Source organism: Jaculus jaculus, chromosome 15, assembly GCF_020740685.1.
Source record: "Jaculus jaculus isolate mJacJac1 chromosome 15, mJacJac1.mat.Y.cur, whole genome shotgun sequence".
Lineage (NCBI taxonomy): Eukaryota > Metazoa > Chordata > Mammalia > Rodentia > Dipodidae > Jaculus > Jaculus jaculus.
In genome coordinates, this window is record NC_059116.1 from 24,486,618 (window position 1) to 24,502,896 (window position 16,279).

Here is a 16,279-nt window from a genome sequence, read left to right on the forward strand (position 1 = left end):
TCTTTTATATAATGGCTGTTTAGCATAAAAAAACATGTAACATACTGTTGAGAAAGAGAATAAGTCATGGCAGTAATCAATAATCATAATTAATTATAATTAATCATGAGTAAACAATAATCATAATTAGTCTCATCAGTGTTTATGTAGTGCCTGTTATATACCATCTATTAATGTAAGAGCTCTCTATGTATTTCTTTACTTCCCGTAATCATATTAAGATGTTGATACTATAGTTACCCTTATTTTACTCAGGAACATATTGATGCAGACATTGAGGAAAAAGCCCTCAATCATGTATTTTGAGCAATCTGATAATGGACCCAAGTTGCTAAATCAGAGCTGATATCCAGGAAGGTCACATTTTTTTTTTTTTCTGGAGAGGACCAAATAATAAATATTTCTGTCTTCAAAGGCTCCAAGTGATGGTGTTTCCTTAAAAGCGAGAGAATTGCACATATGTCAGGAATAGAAAATGGTTTGAAAGCATAAAAACCGAGCTACCACTCTCATTATCCCAGGAAAAGGGTGTACGTGTGTGTTACTTTTACATTATTTTTCATTCGCATAATTTCTAATTTCCTTTAAAAGAAGCTAAGGAGCCTCAAGGCACATTTCCACTCTTTTTTAAAATTCTTTTTAATCGAGGTAGGGGTCTCAGTCTAGTCCAGTCTAACCTGGAATTCACTATGGAGTCTTAGGGTGGCCTTGAACTCAGGGCTGTCCTCCTACCTCTGCCTCCCAAGAGCTGGGATTAAAGATGTGCGCTACCACACCCAGCTTCCACTCTTCTTATCCTCCCTTGGTAATTCCTTTTTTACTTAGAATTTGAGAGTGTTTATTCCCTTGAGAAATAGCAGCTAAAATGTCTGTGGTTAGAAAGAGCAGAAGCCCCTCTAGGGAGTTGCTAGATTTAGAAAATAAAAACTACAAGATGCCTTTTGAAAGTTCGGATCAAGAACAAACAAATGCGTTGTTTGTCTGATCTTGAAATTTTTATTTATTTATTTATTACAGACACAGAGAGAGAATGGGCGCCCCAGGGCCTCCAGCCACTGCAAACGAACTCCAGATGTATGCGCCCCTTGTGCATCTGGCTTGTGTGGGACCTGGAAAATCAAACATGAGTCCTTAGGCTTCACGGGCATGTGCCTTAACCACTAAGCTATCTCTTCAGCTCTGGAATTAAAATTTTAAGAAGGCATCTATGGTTTTCTTTTATTCCCTCATGACCTCTCTGTAGGACCACATATCATATGCTGACACATGACAACATTCCAGGGTGTCGCCTCTGTTTTTGCCACTGTGTGTGTGTGTGTGTGTGTGTGTGTGTGTGTGTGTGTACGTACATCTTGCACCTCTCCCATCTGCATTACAGTCTGTCTGCTTGGCCTCTCTGGCAGGTAGAAATGCAGCTGCGGCTGCACGTCCCACGGGCTGGCCACTACGTGGTCATGCTGGAGTACGCCACGGAAGCAGACCGGCTGTCTGTGGTGGACGTGGATGTGAAGAGCCCTGGCTCTGTCCTGGAAGGCCAGGTGAAGATCTACAGCTGCCAGTACAGGTAGATAATCAACCCCATTCCAGAATCCCTCTATCAGGGAATGAGTGGGAAGTCTAGTCCAGGGAACTTGGGTACTTAATTGCACTGAAATCTTGGTTTGTTTTAGAACTTCAAAACCAGCAGTTTGTTCTAGAGCTTCAAAAGCAGCAGTAATTATAGGACCCAATGTCACTTATTCCATGGGTATTGGGAGCGCTGTCTGTGGGTAGCATCTTGAAAATACCATATTTGCTTTGATATGTCCTAGCAATTTCTTTGAGAATCACATGAAGCTGCCTGGCCTCTTTATTTGACTCTCTGACATTTCCAGTGTTGTGCAGTGAACTCGGGGTTCTCACCTCAAAGGCTGAGCCAAGTATATGAGTTCATTGCATTAGGGAAAAGACTTATTCTTGACAAAATTAGGAGGGGCTGCCTTCATAACATACTTTCAGAATTGGGCTTAATAAACTTGGGCATAATTAATGTTTGGTGAATGTCAAGTAAAAAAAAGAGAAAATGTTGACAAAGATCTTTTGAAAAAACTTGGACAGTTTTTATTCCTCTACATAATGTATTTTGGTCCTAATCACATGTTACCATCTCTTGCCCTCCTTCCTCATCCTCTTCCACTGAATCCCTTCTTCTAAACATCTTCTACTTTGATGCCTTATTTATTTATTCTAAAATATTAATATTTCATTATTATTAATTTATTTGAGAGAAAGAAAGAGAGAGAGAGAGAGAGAAAATGGGTGCACCAGGGCATCCAGCCACTGCAAATGAACACGTGCCACCTTGTGCATCTGGCTTATGTGGGTCCTGGAGAATCAAATCTGAGTCCATTGGCTTTGCAGGAAAGCGCCTAAACTGCTCAGCCATCGCTCTAGCCCTACTTATTTTTTCAAATGTTTCTTTAGGAAAGCGAGGGGGGGAGGAGAAAGAGAGAGAGAGAAAGAGCATGCCAGGGTCTCTTGCCACTACCAACAAACTCCAAACACATGTGCCACTTTGTGCATATGGCTTTAGGTGGGGAAGCAAGCTCAGGCAGGCAGGCTTTGCAAGCAAGCCCCTTTAACCACTGAGCCATCTCCACATCTCCCCTTTTAACTTACTGTTTCGGCTGTCATCCACCATGTAGGTAGGTTTTGCTGTGCAGGTGAGGATAGTTGCTGTGACGACGTGAGTGCACTGGACACTTCATGTCCGGAAGATAGCATCCCAAAGCACTTTTCCCCACCATCTGGCTCTTACGTTCTTTCCATCTCCTCTTCTGCAACAGTTCCCTGAGCCTTGGAGCGCATAATGGTGAAGACAACTGTTTTTCAATTTTGTACTCACGAAGTTCTCATCCAAGGGCACTGATTGACAAGGCTGTACTAAAAATGATATTTCTTGCAGGAACATTCCTCAATTAAAGAATTGGGGGACTGGGGCTGGAGAGATGGCTTAGTGGTTAAGCGCTTGCCTGTGAAGCCGAAGGACCCCGGTTCGAGGTCCCACGTTAGCCAGATGCACAAGGGGGCGCACGCGTCTGGAGTTCATTTGCAGAGGCTGGAAGCCCTGGCGTGCCCATTCTCTCTCTCTCCCTCTATCTGTCTTTCTCTCTGTGTCTGTCGCTCTCAAATAAATAAATAAAAAATGAACAAAAAATATTAAAAAAAAAAAAGAATTGGGGGGACTGGAGAGATCGTTTAGCAGTTATGGTGTTTGCCTGTGAAGCCTGAGGACCCATGTTCGACTCTCCAGCTCCCACATAAGCCAGATGCCCAAGTTGACATAAGCACGCAAGGTCACACATGCGCACTAGGTGGCGCATGCGTCTGGAATTTGATTAAATTAGATGGAGACCTTGGCATGCTGATTCTCTCTTTCTCACTCTGTCTTATAAAAGATAAACTAAAGCCAGGTATGGTGGCACATGCCTTTAATCCAAGCAGAGGCCAAGGTAGGAGGATCACGGTATGTTCAAGGCCACCCTGAGACTACATAGTGAATTCCAGGTCAGCCTTGGCTAGAGAGAGACCCTACCTCGAAAAACCAAAATAAATAAATAAAATAAAAAGAGTTGGCAAAAGAGGTGTTTGCAGATGAGAGGTATCATGAATGCAATGGAGGTCAGAGTCCCTTGATACATCCTGTGGAGAACTGCAATAATAACTCACCAGTTCTGGGCCCGTGCCATGAACATTTTATTCCTCCTTTGTGTTGTTTTGGATTAAACCCAAGATGATTGGACATCTTTTTTGCTATGAAAACAGGAGAACTTTTACAAAGAGTAATTTTCAGTACTTTAGCATGGAGATTTTTATGAGTCTTTTTTTTTTAATTTTTAATTTTTATTTATTTATTTGACAGTGACAGAGAGAGGAAGAGGTAGATAGAAAGATAGAGAGAGAGAGAATGGGAGCACCAGGGCCTCCAGCCACTGCAAACGAACTCCAGACGTGTGCGCCCCCTTGTGCATCTGGCTAACGTGGGTCCTGGAGAATTGAGCCTTGAACCGGGGTCCTTAGGCTTCACAGGCAAGTGCTTAACCACTAAGCCATCTCTCCAGCCCTGAGATTTTTTTTTAAATGAAATGTCTATTGAGTTAATGTCATCCCTTACTACTCCTAGAAATTCACCTCCACAGACTGTCTATGGAGTAAGGACACAAATCCAACAACTATATTTGTTTGTGTGTGTTTGTGTGTGTGTGTGTGTGTGTGTGTGTGTGTGTGTGTGTGTGTGTGTGTGTGTTGCTGGGGATCAAACCTCGGGCCATATATATGGCTAAGCAAGCAAGTGTTCTACCACTGAGTTACACCCCCAAGTCTGTACTTCGATTTTTTTAAAATTTTTTTCCAAAGAGGGAAGGAGAGAGAGAGAGATAAAGATAGAGAATTATGTGCACCAGGGCTTCTAGCCACTGCAAATGAACTCCAGATACATGCACAACTTTGTGCATCTGGCTTTATGTGGGCCCCGAGGAATTGAACTTGGGTTGTTAGGCTCTGCAGGCAAGCGCCTTAACCACTAAGGCGTCTCCCTAGCCCTGTACTTTGATTTTTAACAAGTGCATGAGATAGGCTTTACATGATTTCTCAGAATATTCGGTCACTATTCAACGTGTGAGTTGTATGTTCAGTTGACATCGGCCCCCCTGATAATGTACAATTCCCGAGTCGGGGGAGTGTTGGCCACAGGGCTTGGGGTGGGGATTCTTCACACCCCATTTATCTCAGCATACCTTGCCGTTCACCTCTCAGACTTCTCCCACCTTTCCAGATCACAGGTTTGAATCCTGTGGGGACTCCAAGTGGAGATGGCCGAGGGACTGGTGGTCGGGGGGGGGGGTGCAGGGTGGCTATTCATAGTGCCCCTGGTGACTCTCCGGATTATTTCAGAACAACTCTAAGAATATCTATGCCGAGGGGGGGGGGGATGCATGCATACATATTGAATGACAGTGGCCTTCAGCCACTGCAAACGAACTCCAGGCGTATGCAGAAGGCGGTGCATATGTGTGACATTCCACACTTGAGTCACTGCATCAGGCCACATGGGACCTGAAGATTTGAACATGAGTTCTTATATTTCACAGGCAAGCGCCTTAACCACTAAGCCATCTCTCTAGCCCAAGACCTATTTTTTTTTAACATTGCATCTATGTGTATAGAGTGATAGAGTACGTGTGTGTGCATGTGTGTTCACATATTTGTGTGCATGTGAGTGTGCAGTGCACATGCGTGTGTTTGTGTAGAGGCCAGAAGTCAACATCAGTTGTCTTTCTGAGTCACTCTCCATCTTATTATTATTATTATTTTAATTATTTATTTATTTATTTGAGAGCGACAGACACAGAGAGAAAGACAGATAGAGAAAGAGAGAGAATGGGCGCGCCAGGGCTTCCAGCCTCTGCAAACGAACTCCAGACGCGTGCGCCCCCTTGTGCATCTGGCTAACGTGGGACCTGGGGAACCGAGCCTCGAACTGGGGTCCTTAGGCTTCTGTGAAAGCAAGCGCTTAACCATTAAGCCATCTCTCCAGCCCCATCTTATTATTTTTGAGACAGAGTCTCTCTCTAAACCTAGAGTTTACCAGTTTCAGCTAGATTAGCTAGCCACTTAGCACCAGGGGTTACCTTTCTCTGCCTCATTTCCTTTTATTTTTTTGATGTAGGGTCTCACTCTAGCCCAGGCTGACCTGTAGTCCACTGTATAGTCTCAAGGTGGCCTCGAACTCCCAGTGATCCACCTACCTCTGCTTCCTGAGTGCTGAGATTAAAGGCGTGTGCCACCACGCCCGGCTTGTCTCTGCCTCATGTACACCAGGATAGGCATGTGTCACCATGCCTGGTATTCTATGTGAGTGCCAGGGATCGAAACTCATGTTTGCACAGCAAGCATTTTACACACTGAGCCTTCTCCTTTCTGAGGCCTTGCCCCAGAAAGACCCATTGTAATTGACAGGCCTGTTTCTGCTAAGGTTTATGCTTTTCCCAGCAAGTCTCAAGTGAGTTCTTACTCCACTGTTAGAAGGACAGTATCTGAGAAGAGCAGTGTACCTGGACCAGGAGCACAACAACACTTCCGGAAATAGTGTGAGATAAACTCAGCCTATTCGCCATAGTGAGGTGGTTATGTATAAATAAATCGTGCCTGTTAATGCTGGCGGTTTAGTTCTCAGTAAGAATTGAATAAAGGATAAAGATAAAACCAAATTTAAGCAAATCTCTTCATATCTTTAATTCAAAAGATTAGGCTTCAATCCACAAGGAATGTGTTTTAGCTCACTTGCACTCAGACTATTTGTTAAGTTTCCAATAGATGTCCAAACTGTCCCTGACTCTTTGTATATTTTAATGTCATCTTTATCATCACCAAAAGTCATTGTCTCCATCATATTATATTAATATATTGATTGTATTATATTTAAAATATTTTTTAAAAATTTTTAAAAATTTATTTGACAGAGAAAGAGGGAGAGAGAGAGGATGGGCACACCAGGGCCTCCAGCCACTGCTAACAAACTCCAGATACTTGCGCCCCCTTGTGCATCTGGCTGACGTGGGTCCTGGGGAATCGAACCTAGGTCCTGTGGCTTTGCAGGCAAATGCCTTAACTGCTAAGCCATCCCTCCAGCCCATATTTCAAATATTTTAAGTATAGTTACTTTGTCTTACTGCGTTAATAGTCCTATATAATATTATAGAAAGGAAAGTTGCTGGAGAATATTCAAATTAGAACTATTACTTAAAAGAAAATAAAGCCTGACAGCCGAAGTTCGATTACCCAGTACTCATGTAAATCCAGATGCTCAAAGTGGCACATGCATCTGAATTCATTTGCAGTGGCAGGAGGCCTTGGCATGGCTGTTATCATTCTCTCTCTTTCTCTTTTTCTCCTTCTTTCTTCTTGCAAAGAAATAAAAATTCTTTAAAAAATACTTGAAGGAGCTGGGTGTGGTGGTGCACACCTTTAATCCCAGTGCTTGGGAGGCAGAGGTAGGAGGATCACCCGGAGTTCAAGGCCAACCTGAGACTACAAAGTGAATTCCAGGTTAGCCTGGGCTAGAGCGAGACCCTACCTCGAACCCCGCCCCCGCGAAAATAAAAGAAAACTTAAAGAAATACGTAATGGACTTCCTTGGCGGGCTTTCCCCCACTAGATTTGTGTCCTTTGTTGCAAAATGATGACCTTTTAAATATCCCCAATGGAGGAAGGGTTACCCTCCCTTCATGTTGAGTAAAGCTAGCCCTACTTGCTGACTGGATCTAGGATGGTCAGTGCTAGAACACTTTAATTAATTAATTAATTTGGGAGTGACAGACACAGAGAGAAAGACAGGTAGAGGGAGAGAGAGAGAATGGGCGCGCCAGGGCTTCCAGCCTCTGCAAACGAACTCCAGACGCGTGCGCCCCCTTGTGCATCTGGCTAACGTGGGACCTGGGGAACCGAGCCTCGAACCGGGGTCCTTAGGCTTCACAGGTAAGCGCTTAACCGCTAAGCCATCTCTCCAGCCCAAGAACACTTTAATTATAAAGGTCCAAAGGGTATTGACAAATTCATAAGAGATCTGCTATCACCGGAGCCCCTGGGAGCCGTTTCTGCTAATGACTGAATTATGCATTCGACAAGACAGGTGGAAAAGTTGAGCAGAGACTGGAGCCCCGAGGGTACAGCAGTGGCCAGAGAGGGAAACGGTTCTTTTTCCCATAGAGGTATTTGTCTTCATCCCTTGATGCTACTGTAACGTATCATACCCTGGGCATAAAGAAATGAAATATTTTTATTTTATTTACTTCATTCCTCTTTGTGCTGCTGTGACATGTGGCCATAGACAGAGTTTAAAGGAAAGAGAGCCAGATGTGGCACACGCCTTTACACCCAGCACTCGGGAGGCAGAGGTAGGAGGATCGCTGTGAGTTCAAGGCCAGCCTGAGACTACAGAGTAGATTCCAGGTCAGCGTGGGCTAGAGCAAGACCCTGCCTTGAAAAAAAATAAAAGAAAAAGAAAAATTTGAGTGCCAGAGCCTCAGCCACTGCAATCAAACTCCAGATGCTACCGCCACCTAGTGGGCATGTGCGACCTTGTGCTTGCCTCACCTTTGTCTGGTTTATGTGGGATCTGGAGAGTTGAACATGGGTTCTTAGACTTCACAGGCCAGCGTCTTGACCACTAAGCCATCTCTCCATCCCCAGAAAGAAAGACTTTGTGTGTGTGTGTGTGTGTGGGTTTTTTGAGGTAGGTTCTCACTCTAACCCAGGCTGACCTGGAACTCATTGTGTAGTCTCAGGGTGGCCTCGAACTCACGACAATCCTCCTACCTCTGCCTCCCAAGTGCTGGGATTAAAGGCGTGCGCCACCACCCCCAGCTCAGAAAGAAAGATTTTTATTTCTGGAGGCTGAGGAGTCTTAAGAGCACGGAGCCAGCATCTAGTAGGAGGTCTCTGTGCAGAAAGTGGATCGGTGAAAGTACACATGGGCACAACGGTCCACTTTCGTCACACAACCACTCCCGTGGCAACTGACCCATGCCCACAGTAATAGCCTTAGTCCACTCATGAGGGCAGGGCCAGTGTGTCCTAAGCACCTTTTAAAGAAGGCACTGGCAAAATGAGTTGTGGAGGGGACCATCAAACTGTAGTAGGCTGGCTGTATCCTGCTCCAAGGTGTCACACAGGAACGTTGACTGGTGTGTACCCCGTTGTAACCAGGAATGGTTGAAACGCAGTTAGGTGCACAGTGAGGAGGATGTCAGGCATTAAGCTAAAGCAAAACAAAACAAAAACATCTGTTTCTTTCGCAGCATTCTGTGCCGGAGCGTGGTGATCGATGACATGAGTCGCATGGCTGTTTATGAGCTGTTAGCAGACACAGACATTCAGCTCAAGGTGCACACGGCTCACTTCCTTCTGGTAGGTTTCTGTCCTGTCCACTGACCTTGAGAAGCATTTTTTCTGTTACCTGTGTTGTTTTCAAATATTTTTATTCTTATTTATTTATTTGAGTTATTTATGTATTCAATTTATTTATTTATTTGACAGAGAAAGAGGGAGAGAAAGAGAGAGAGAAAGAGAGAGAGAGAAAGGGAATGGGTGCACCAGGGCCTCCAGCCACTGCAGACAAACTCCAGTTGTGTGCACCATCTTGTACATCTGGCTAACGTGGGTCATGGGGAATAGAACCTGGAATCTGGGTCCTTTGCCTTTGCAGGCAAATGTCTTAACCGCTAAACCGTCCCTCCAGCCCTGAGTTATTTATTTATTAGAGAGAGGGAGAGGGAGGGAGGGAGAGTATAGGCATGCCAGAGCCTCTAGCCACTGCAAACAAAGTCCAGATGCATGTGCCACCCTGTGCCTCCAGTTTTTTTTTTCTTTTTCTGGTGCCAAGGACAGAACTCAAGGCCTTGCACTTGCTAAGCAAGCGTTCATCCACTGAGCTAAATCCCCAATCCCTTTGTGCCTTTTTAATATCATCCAAGAAAGTTTAGTCATTAAATTTGAGTACGTCTCACAAAACTCCATTTCCTTAATCTTTATTCATTATCATTTAGTTAAATATCTTCTGTCATTATATTTCTACCTTTTTATTATTGCCAAAGTATAGAAATGCTGTTGGTTATCATTTAGTTTCTTTCCCATGTTACTAAACTATTCAGCTTCTTGGCAAGATCTATCAAAAATTTGATTTTTATAACCAGCTAGTTTTAAAGATTGTAAAATACTTTAAAAACTGTATTTCAAAAGAAGGTATTTCAGGGCTGGAGAGATGGCTTAGCGGTTAAGCGCTTGCCTGTGAAGCCTAAGGACCCTGGTTCGAGGCTCGGTTCCCCAGGTCCCACGTTAGCCAGATGCACAAGGGGGCGCACGCATCTGGAGTTCGTTTGCAGAGGCTGGAAGCCCTGGCGCGCCCATTCCCTCTCTCTCCCTCTGTCTTTCTCTCTGTGTCTGTGGCTCTCAAAAAAAAAAAAAAAAAGAAAAAGAAGGTATTTCAGTTCATCAGATACATACTCAAGATTTAAAAGGCTAAAGCCAGGAGTGCTGAGCACATCTTTAATCCCAACATTTGGAAGGCAGAGGTAGGAGGATTGTTGTGAGTTCGAGGACAGCCTGATACTACAGAGTGAGTTCCAGCTCAGCCTGGGCTAAAGTGAGACCCTACCTCAAAAAAAATCACAAAAGAGCCGGGCGTGGTGGCGCACGCCTTTAATCCCAGCACTCGGGAGGCAGAGGTAGGAGGATCGCCTTGAGTTCAAGGCCACCCTGAGACTACAGAGTTACTTCCAGGTCAGCCTGGACCAGAGTGAGACCCTACCTCGAAAAACCAAAAAAAAAAAAAAAAAAATCACAAAAGATTTAAAATGTGAATGGAGAAGATTAAGTAACATTCATGTTCACTCTTGAAGTGACAGAATTTATTGTTTGTTTTTTTGGTTTTTCGAGGTAGGGTCTCCCTCTAGCCCAGGCTGACCTGAAATTCACTACATAGTCTCAGGCTGGCCTCGAGCTCATGGCAATCCTGCTACCTCTGCCTCCCGAGTGCTGGGATTAAAGGCCTGCACCACTATGCCTGGCTCGAAATGGTAGAATTTATACAGAGAGCTGTGACACATAGATGTTGGGTTTGTCTAGGAAAGGGTTTCCAAAGTTTAGAAGAAATGTCTCACGAAATTCAAGATGCTGTAAGTGTGAAGCAACCTCTTGTGACTGCTGATACTGTGTGTGTCTCATACACTGAGAAATGCCAGGCAGCCTATGAAAATATGTGGTAAATATTTGTAATTTGCAGGATTAAAAACATGGACTTCAAGGAGTCTTCAATTCAGATTTAAAAAATTTGTTATTATATAGCTGGGCGTGGTGGTGCACGCCTTTAATCCCAGCACTCGGGAGGGCAGAGGTAGGAGGATTGCCATGAGTTCGAGGTCATCCCGAGACTACAGAGTAAATTTCAGGTCAGCCTGGGTTAGAGTGAGAACTTACCTCAAAAAGAAAGAAAGAAAAAATTTGTTATTAGAAAAATTGTGGCTCTCTTTCTAAACATAGCAGTCCAGATGAACCTAATCACTTCTTCTTTGGAAATTATCCTGGAGTTCTTTGTCTTAAGTCTAGGTTTACCTTTTTTATTTTATTTTATTTGTCTTTGGTTTTTCTAGGTAGGGTCTCACTCTGGCCCAGACTGACCTGGAATTCACTATGTACTCTCAGGATGGCCTCAAACTCATGGTGATCCTCCTACCTCTGCCTCCGGAGTGCTGGGATTAAAAATGTGTGCCACCACACCTGGCTTTTTTTTTTTTTTTTTTTTAAATAGCTTGAGGTCCTTGTGGGTCTAGAGTGACTCAACTAGCTGCTGCATGAAAGCAGGACATTGTTCATCTTGGTCTTGAGGGTGCACAGGTCTCAGTGATAATCAAATGTTTGTTGTTATTGCTGAATAGCTTTTCCATCGTGTTGGTGGTAGTCTTGATTTCAAATGAAATATACTAATGCTTATATACTAACATCTTAATGACTGAGTTTCTTGTGTGACTGCAGAACGTAGTGCTCTGGAGACAGATCCTTCAAGAAAGTCCAAGTGTGCTAAGAACTGATTCATCCTTCATTGAGATTGGTGATTTTCCCAGACACAGCCTCTCTCTCTTTTAAAAAATATTTTATTTTTATTTATTTATTTGAAAGAAGGAAAGAGGGAGAGAGAGAGAGAGAATGGGTGCTCCAGGGCTTCTAGCCACTGCAAACAAACTCCAGATGCATGTGCCACCTTGTGAATCCGGCTTACGTGGGTCCTGGGGAATCGAACTGAGCTCCTTTGGCTTTGCAGGCAGGTGCCTTAACCACTAAACCATCTCTCCAGCCCCACAGCCTCTCTTAGAACAGCAAGCTTTGGCCCCCCACACTCCTCTCTTCCCTCCCAAGTGCCTCAAGAATCAGCATTGATCCCTAGGAAACACCAAAAGTCACTGAAAAGAATAATTTCTCAACTTTCCTATGATTTTGTTCTTTGTTTTATTTATGCAGTTATTCACACATCAGTTTAGCCAGTGATTGTGTATATGAGAAAAAAGATTTATTGCTCATCATGGTGCTAATACAGCTTGCTATCCTATAATTTTACCTCCTTAAAATAATAATTACAATTTTTCAGGATGAATATTTTTCTTAATAGCTCTCTTTAAAAAGAGAGAGAGAGAGATCCGGGCGTGGTGGCACATGCCTTTAATCCCAGCACTTGGAAAGCAGGGGTAGGAGGATTGCTGTGAGTTCAAGGCCACCCTGAGGCTACATAGTGAATTTCAGGTTGGCCTGAGCTAGAGTGAGACCCTACCTTGATAAAAACAAAACAAAACAGGGGGCAGGGGGCTGGAGAGATGGCTTAGCAGTTAAGGTGCTTGCCTGTGAAGCCTAAGGACCCATGTTCAACTCTTCAGGTCTCACGAAAGCCAGACGCACAAGGTGATGCAAGTGTGTAAGGTCACACATGTGCACTAGGTGGCGCACATGTCTGGAGTTCAACTGCAGTGGCTGGAGGCCCTGGTGTGCCAATTCTCTCTCTTTCTCTCTCGCACTTTCACTCATATATATATATTTGGTCTGTTTGGCTTGCCTCAAAGAGAGAGAGAGAGAATCTGGCCCTATCATTGGTTTTGCTGATGACAGCAGTGTCGTCTTTTGCTTTGCGTTTTTCTCCACAGTATCAGATTTGTGTCATACCCATTGAAGAATTCTCGCCTGAGTATGTGCGGCCTCAGGTCCACTGTATAGCCAGCTATGGGCCATTTGCCGATCAAAGGTAATGTATTTCTTTTCTTTCTCCATTGCTGATGCTCTGATCTATACTGTCCTATGTGGAGGGTGGAACTTTGTACAGGTTGACTATTGAAATTCTGCAGGCTTGAAGTGTTTTGAATTTCAGAGGTTTTTGAATTTTGGAACATTTACAAACGTATAATGAGATATCTTGGGTTTGAGACACAAGTCTAAACACAAAATTCATTTCTGTGTCTTATGTATAACAGTATTAGTTAATTATTAATAATATATATAACATTATATAATAACTATATAAATAATTAAGACAAATATTATTTATATATATTATATGTGTGATATATATCTTACACACATTAGTTGTAGGTAAAACCCATGTCTGTGACATTTATACCTTATACACATCAGCTGCGTGGTGTGCCTGTGTTTTCTTGGTGACTTGTCATATGCAGTCATGGCATCATGTTGGTACTCACAAAGTTTCAGATGTTGGTGCATTTGGCATTAATTAAGGGACATTCAGTGCCTACTTAGCTTAAGAAATGATGGAAAGCCAAGGTTCTGACAGCTGGTGATGGATGTTACAAAGAGAAGAGCAGGCTCAGTAATTCTCCCCACTTGTCAGTTTTTCTAGAATTCCTTTATATAGCAGCAAGGGGGAAATGGTTAAGCCTGGTCCTTGAGGGCAGGTCTGCCAAGTTCTGTCCTGTTCCCTTGCCTGCTCCAACCCTTTAGGCTCCGGGTCTAGGCTCTTCACTTGAAAAACAACAGTGACCTATCTCTTGACTGTGGCATCAGAGTCAGCTCATTAGTTCTCACTGGAGTCTTAGGAGCGTTGTTTTGTTATAGATCCCAAAATAATTAAAACACCCAGTCATGAAATCATGTGCACCCAGACAGTGCAGTGCTTGCTGGGCCAGAAATAAATGATGTGCGTTCACTCCTCTTGACAGTGTGTTTTGTCCGCATTCCTGCTGAGCGATGAGTAATGCTTTCTTGCACGGGTCTCGTTTTCATATTTATTTTCAGTTCTGGAAAATGAAGCTTGAATAAGTTTCTGTCTTGTGTGTTTTCCTGCAAGATTATATTGCCTTTCTGTTCTTTCTAATATTTTATTTATTTATTTGAGAGAGGGAGAGAAAAAGAGGCAGATAAAGAAAGAGAGAGAGAGAAAGAGAGAGAATGGGCATGCCAAGGCCTCTAGTCAGTACAAACAAACTCCAGATGCATGTGCCGCCTTGTGCATCTGGCTTTATGTGGATACAGGGAAATTGAACCTGGGTCCTTTGGCTTTGTTGGCAAGCACCTTAACTGCTAAGCCATCTCTCTATCCCTTCCTTTCTGTTTTAACTACTTTAATTGAGGAAGTACCTAGAATACATTTGTACACATGCTACAGTGTGAAGGTCTCCACAATACCCTAGATCCCACCTTGGGAGCCGTTGGATGCATGCTGGGTCCGGTGTTTAAAGTCTCTCTCTATGTATAATGACATAAGATGATATTCTGCTGAAGCAGACCAAAAATGAACCCAACATGGCTCAGGGAAATTTTGCGGAAGAGGGGGCGGAAAGAATGTCAGAGCCACATGTTGGGTCAGGATACACAGAGACATTTATCTTACCAATAACTGTGGGCTAACTCCACAATGCACGACCCATATACCTCAACAAGGAGGGGCCAATGGGGAGAGGGTAGGTCACAGATGAGCTTAATAATGGTACCAAACTGCCTGTACTTGCAGAATAGAAAACTAATGAAAAAAATAAAATTAAATTAAATTTTAAAAAGATGATATTCTGGTTTTTTTGTTTGTTTGCTTTTTGTTTTGTTTTGCAGCGCCACTTGTGTCTCGCTGGCCCATGAAACTCCTCCAACAGCCTTAGTTTTGGAGGCCCCAGGTGGGAGGCCTTCCCATCTCCTACCCCAGGAGCCTCCCTCACCTCCTGAAGTTGCCATGTCTGGAGTGGCCTTAAAGGCATCACAGGTAGGACTCCCTTCAGGTGCACTGTTTCTAATTCATGGTTCTCAAAGTCTGACACCCTCTAACCGGCATCCACATCACCCCAACACATAGTGAAACACTCAACCCCAAATCTCCTTACCCCAAGTTCTGAGTTGGGGTCAGCCACCCATGTTTTCACACCCTCCAGCTCCCCTGAAATTCAGCTGTCAGCTGCGGATAATCCAAGCAATGCAGAAGGATCTAGTTGATCCTGCCTGTGACCACCTGGCTGAAGGTGCCCTGTCCCTTCCAATCTCTGTCCATGTGGTCACTTGTAGCAACATTTCATGGCCCATATCTGATGCCTTGAATTTGCATGGGCTCCGGATGTTTGGCCTAGTTGAGTGCATCTATTCTGTTGCCAGATCAGGTTGTAACTGTTCGGTGGTTTCTGCTGCCCAATATCATACCTTGCAGTCAGGGAATTATTAATAAACACTTAGCCTCTAGTACAAGGAGATGGAATACAATAAGGTAATATATGTGTGGAAATATATGTAACATTTTGAGGTCATTAATGTCCCTGTAAGCCTATAGATGGCTCATGTTGGCTCGCCTAGCAGCATGTTTGGACAGTGAGAATAGGATCTGAGAGGTGAGATTCAATAAGGTTCCATGTGGGACCTTGTAGCTGAGGGAAATGTGAGTCGATGTCGACCTCTGTCCTGGTTTTGTCTCACACTCGTGTATGATTTCAGCAAGTTGCTAACCCAATCCGACCTGCCGCTCCCATTGGAAGGGTGAGGATAAGCTTTCAGTCTTTCATGGATGTTGTAGCTATAGTTTTCAAGTGTTAAAAGAGCAGAGTGGGGGCTGGAGAGACGGCTTAGCGGTTAAGGCGCTTGCCTGCAAAGCCAAAGGACCCAGGTTTGATTCCCCAGGACCCACGTCAGCCAGATGTACAAGGTGGCCCATGCATCTGGAGTTCGGTCGCAATGGCTGGAGGCCCTACTGCGCCCATTCTCTCTGTCTTTCTGCCCCCTCACTTTCAGATAAATAAATGAAAAATAATTTAATGTTTTTTTTTTAAAAAAAAGCAGAGTGTATCCTCTGAAGCTGAGGGAGGACTGTGGGTCTGGATAGGATTGTGGTTGATGGGAAAGGGGGTGGCACAGTCCGGTGTGATGCCCCCTCTCCCACAGGGTGGATGTTGTGTGAGTTGAACTTGCCATCTGCACCAAAGGGGCCACCCTATGTGTTTCCTTATCTGCTTGTCCAGGTGCGAGGTGAACGGCACCAGCTAGGGAAGGGGCTGGAAATCACAGGTGGAGGCAGCCCTCTTGTTAGGGGCACTTGGAGAAGCACTGCTCTGGGCACGCCGGGGAGGTCCTCTGGCGGACGTTCTGGGCAGTTCTGTGGGGAATGTACCCAGCCCCGCAACTTCTGCCTTATGCGCTTAGCTTTGATAAATACCATCGGTTTTCCTTCGACGTGGTCACACCCTGTCCCATGAAGTGTACGGCTGTGCCACAG

General features: G+C 44.1%; 1 protein-coding gene across 1 annotated transcript in view; it reads left to right on the forward strand.

The window, feature by feature from the left end:
- Positions 1-16,279, forward strand: part of Lama3 (laminin subunit alpha 3) — a 327,578-nt gene that overhangs the window by 167,256 nt on the left and 144,043 nt on the right. Inside the window, exons 24-27 of the mRNA XM_045135309.1 lie at positions 1,404-1,564; positions 8,838-8,946; positions 12,726-12,823; positions 14,641-14,788. Coding sequence (XP_044991244.1) covers positions 1,404-1,564; positions 8,838-8,946; positions 12,726-12,823; positions 14,641-14,788 — 516 coding nt within the window. The remainder of the gene's footprint in view (positions 1-1,403; positions 1,565-8,837; positions 8,947-12,725; positions 12,824-14,640; positions 14,789-16,279) is intronic.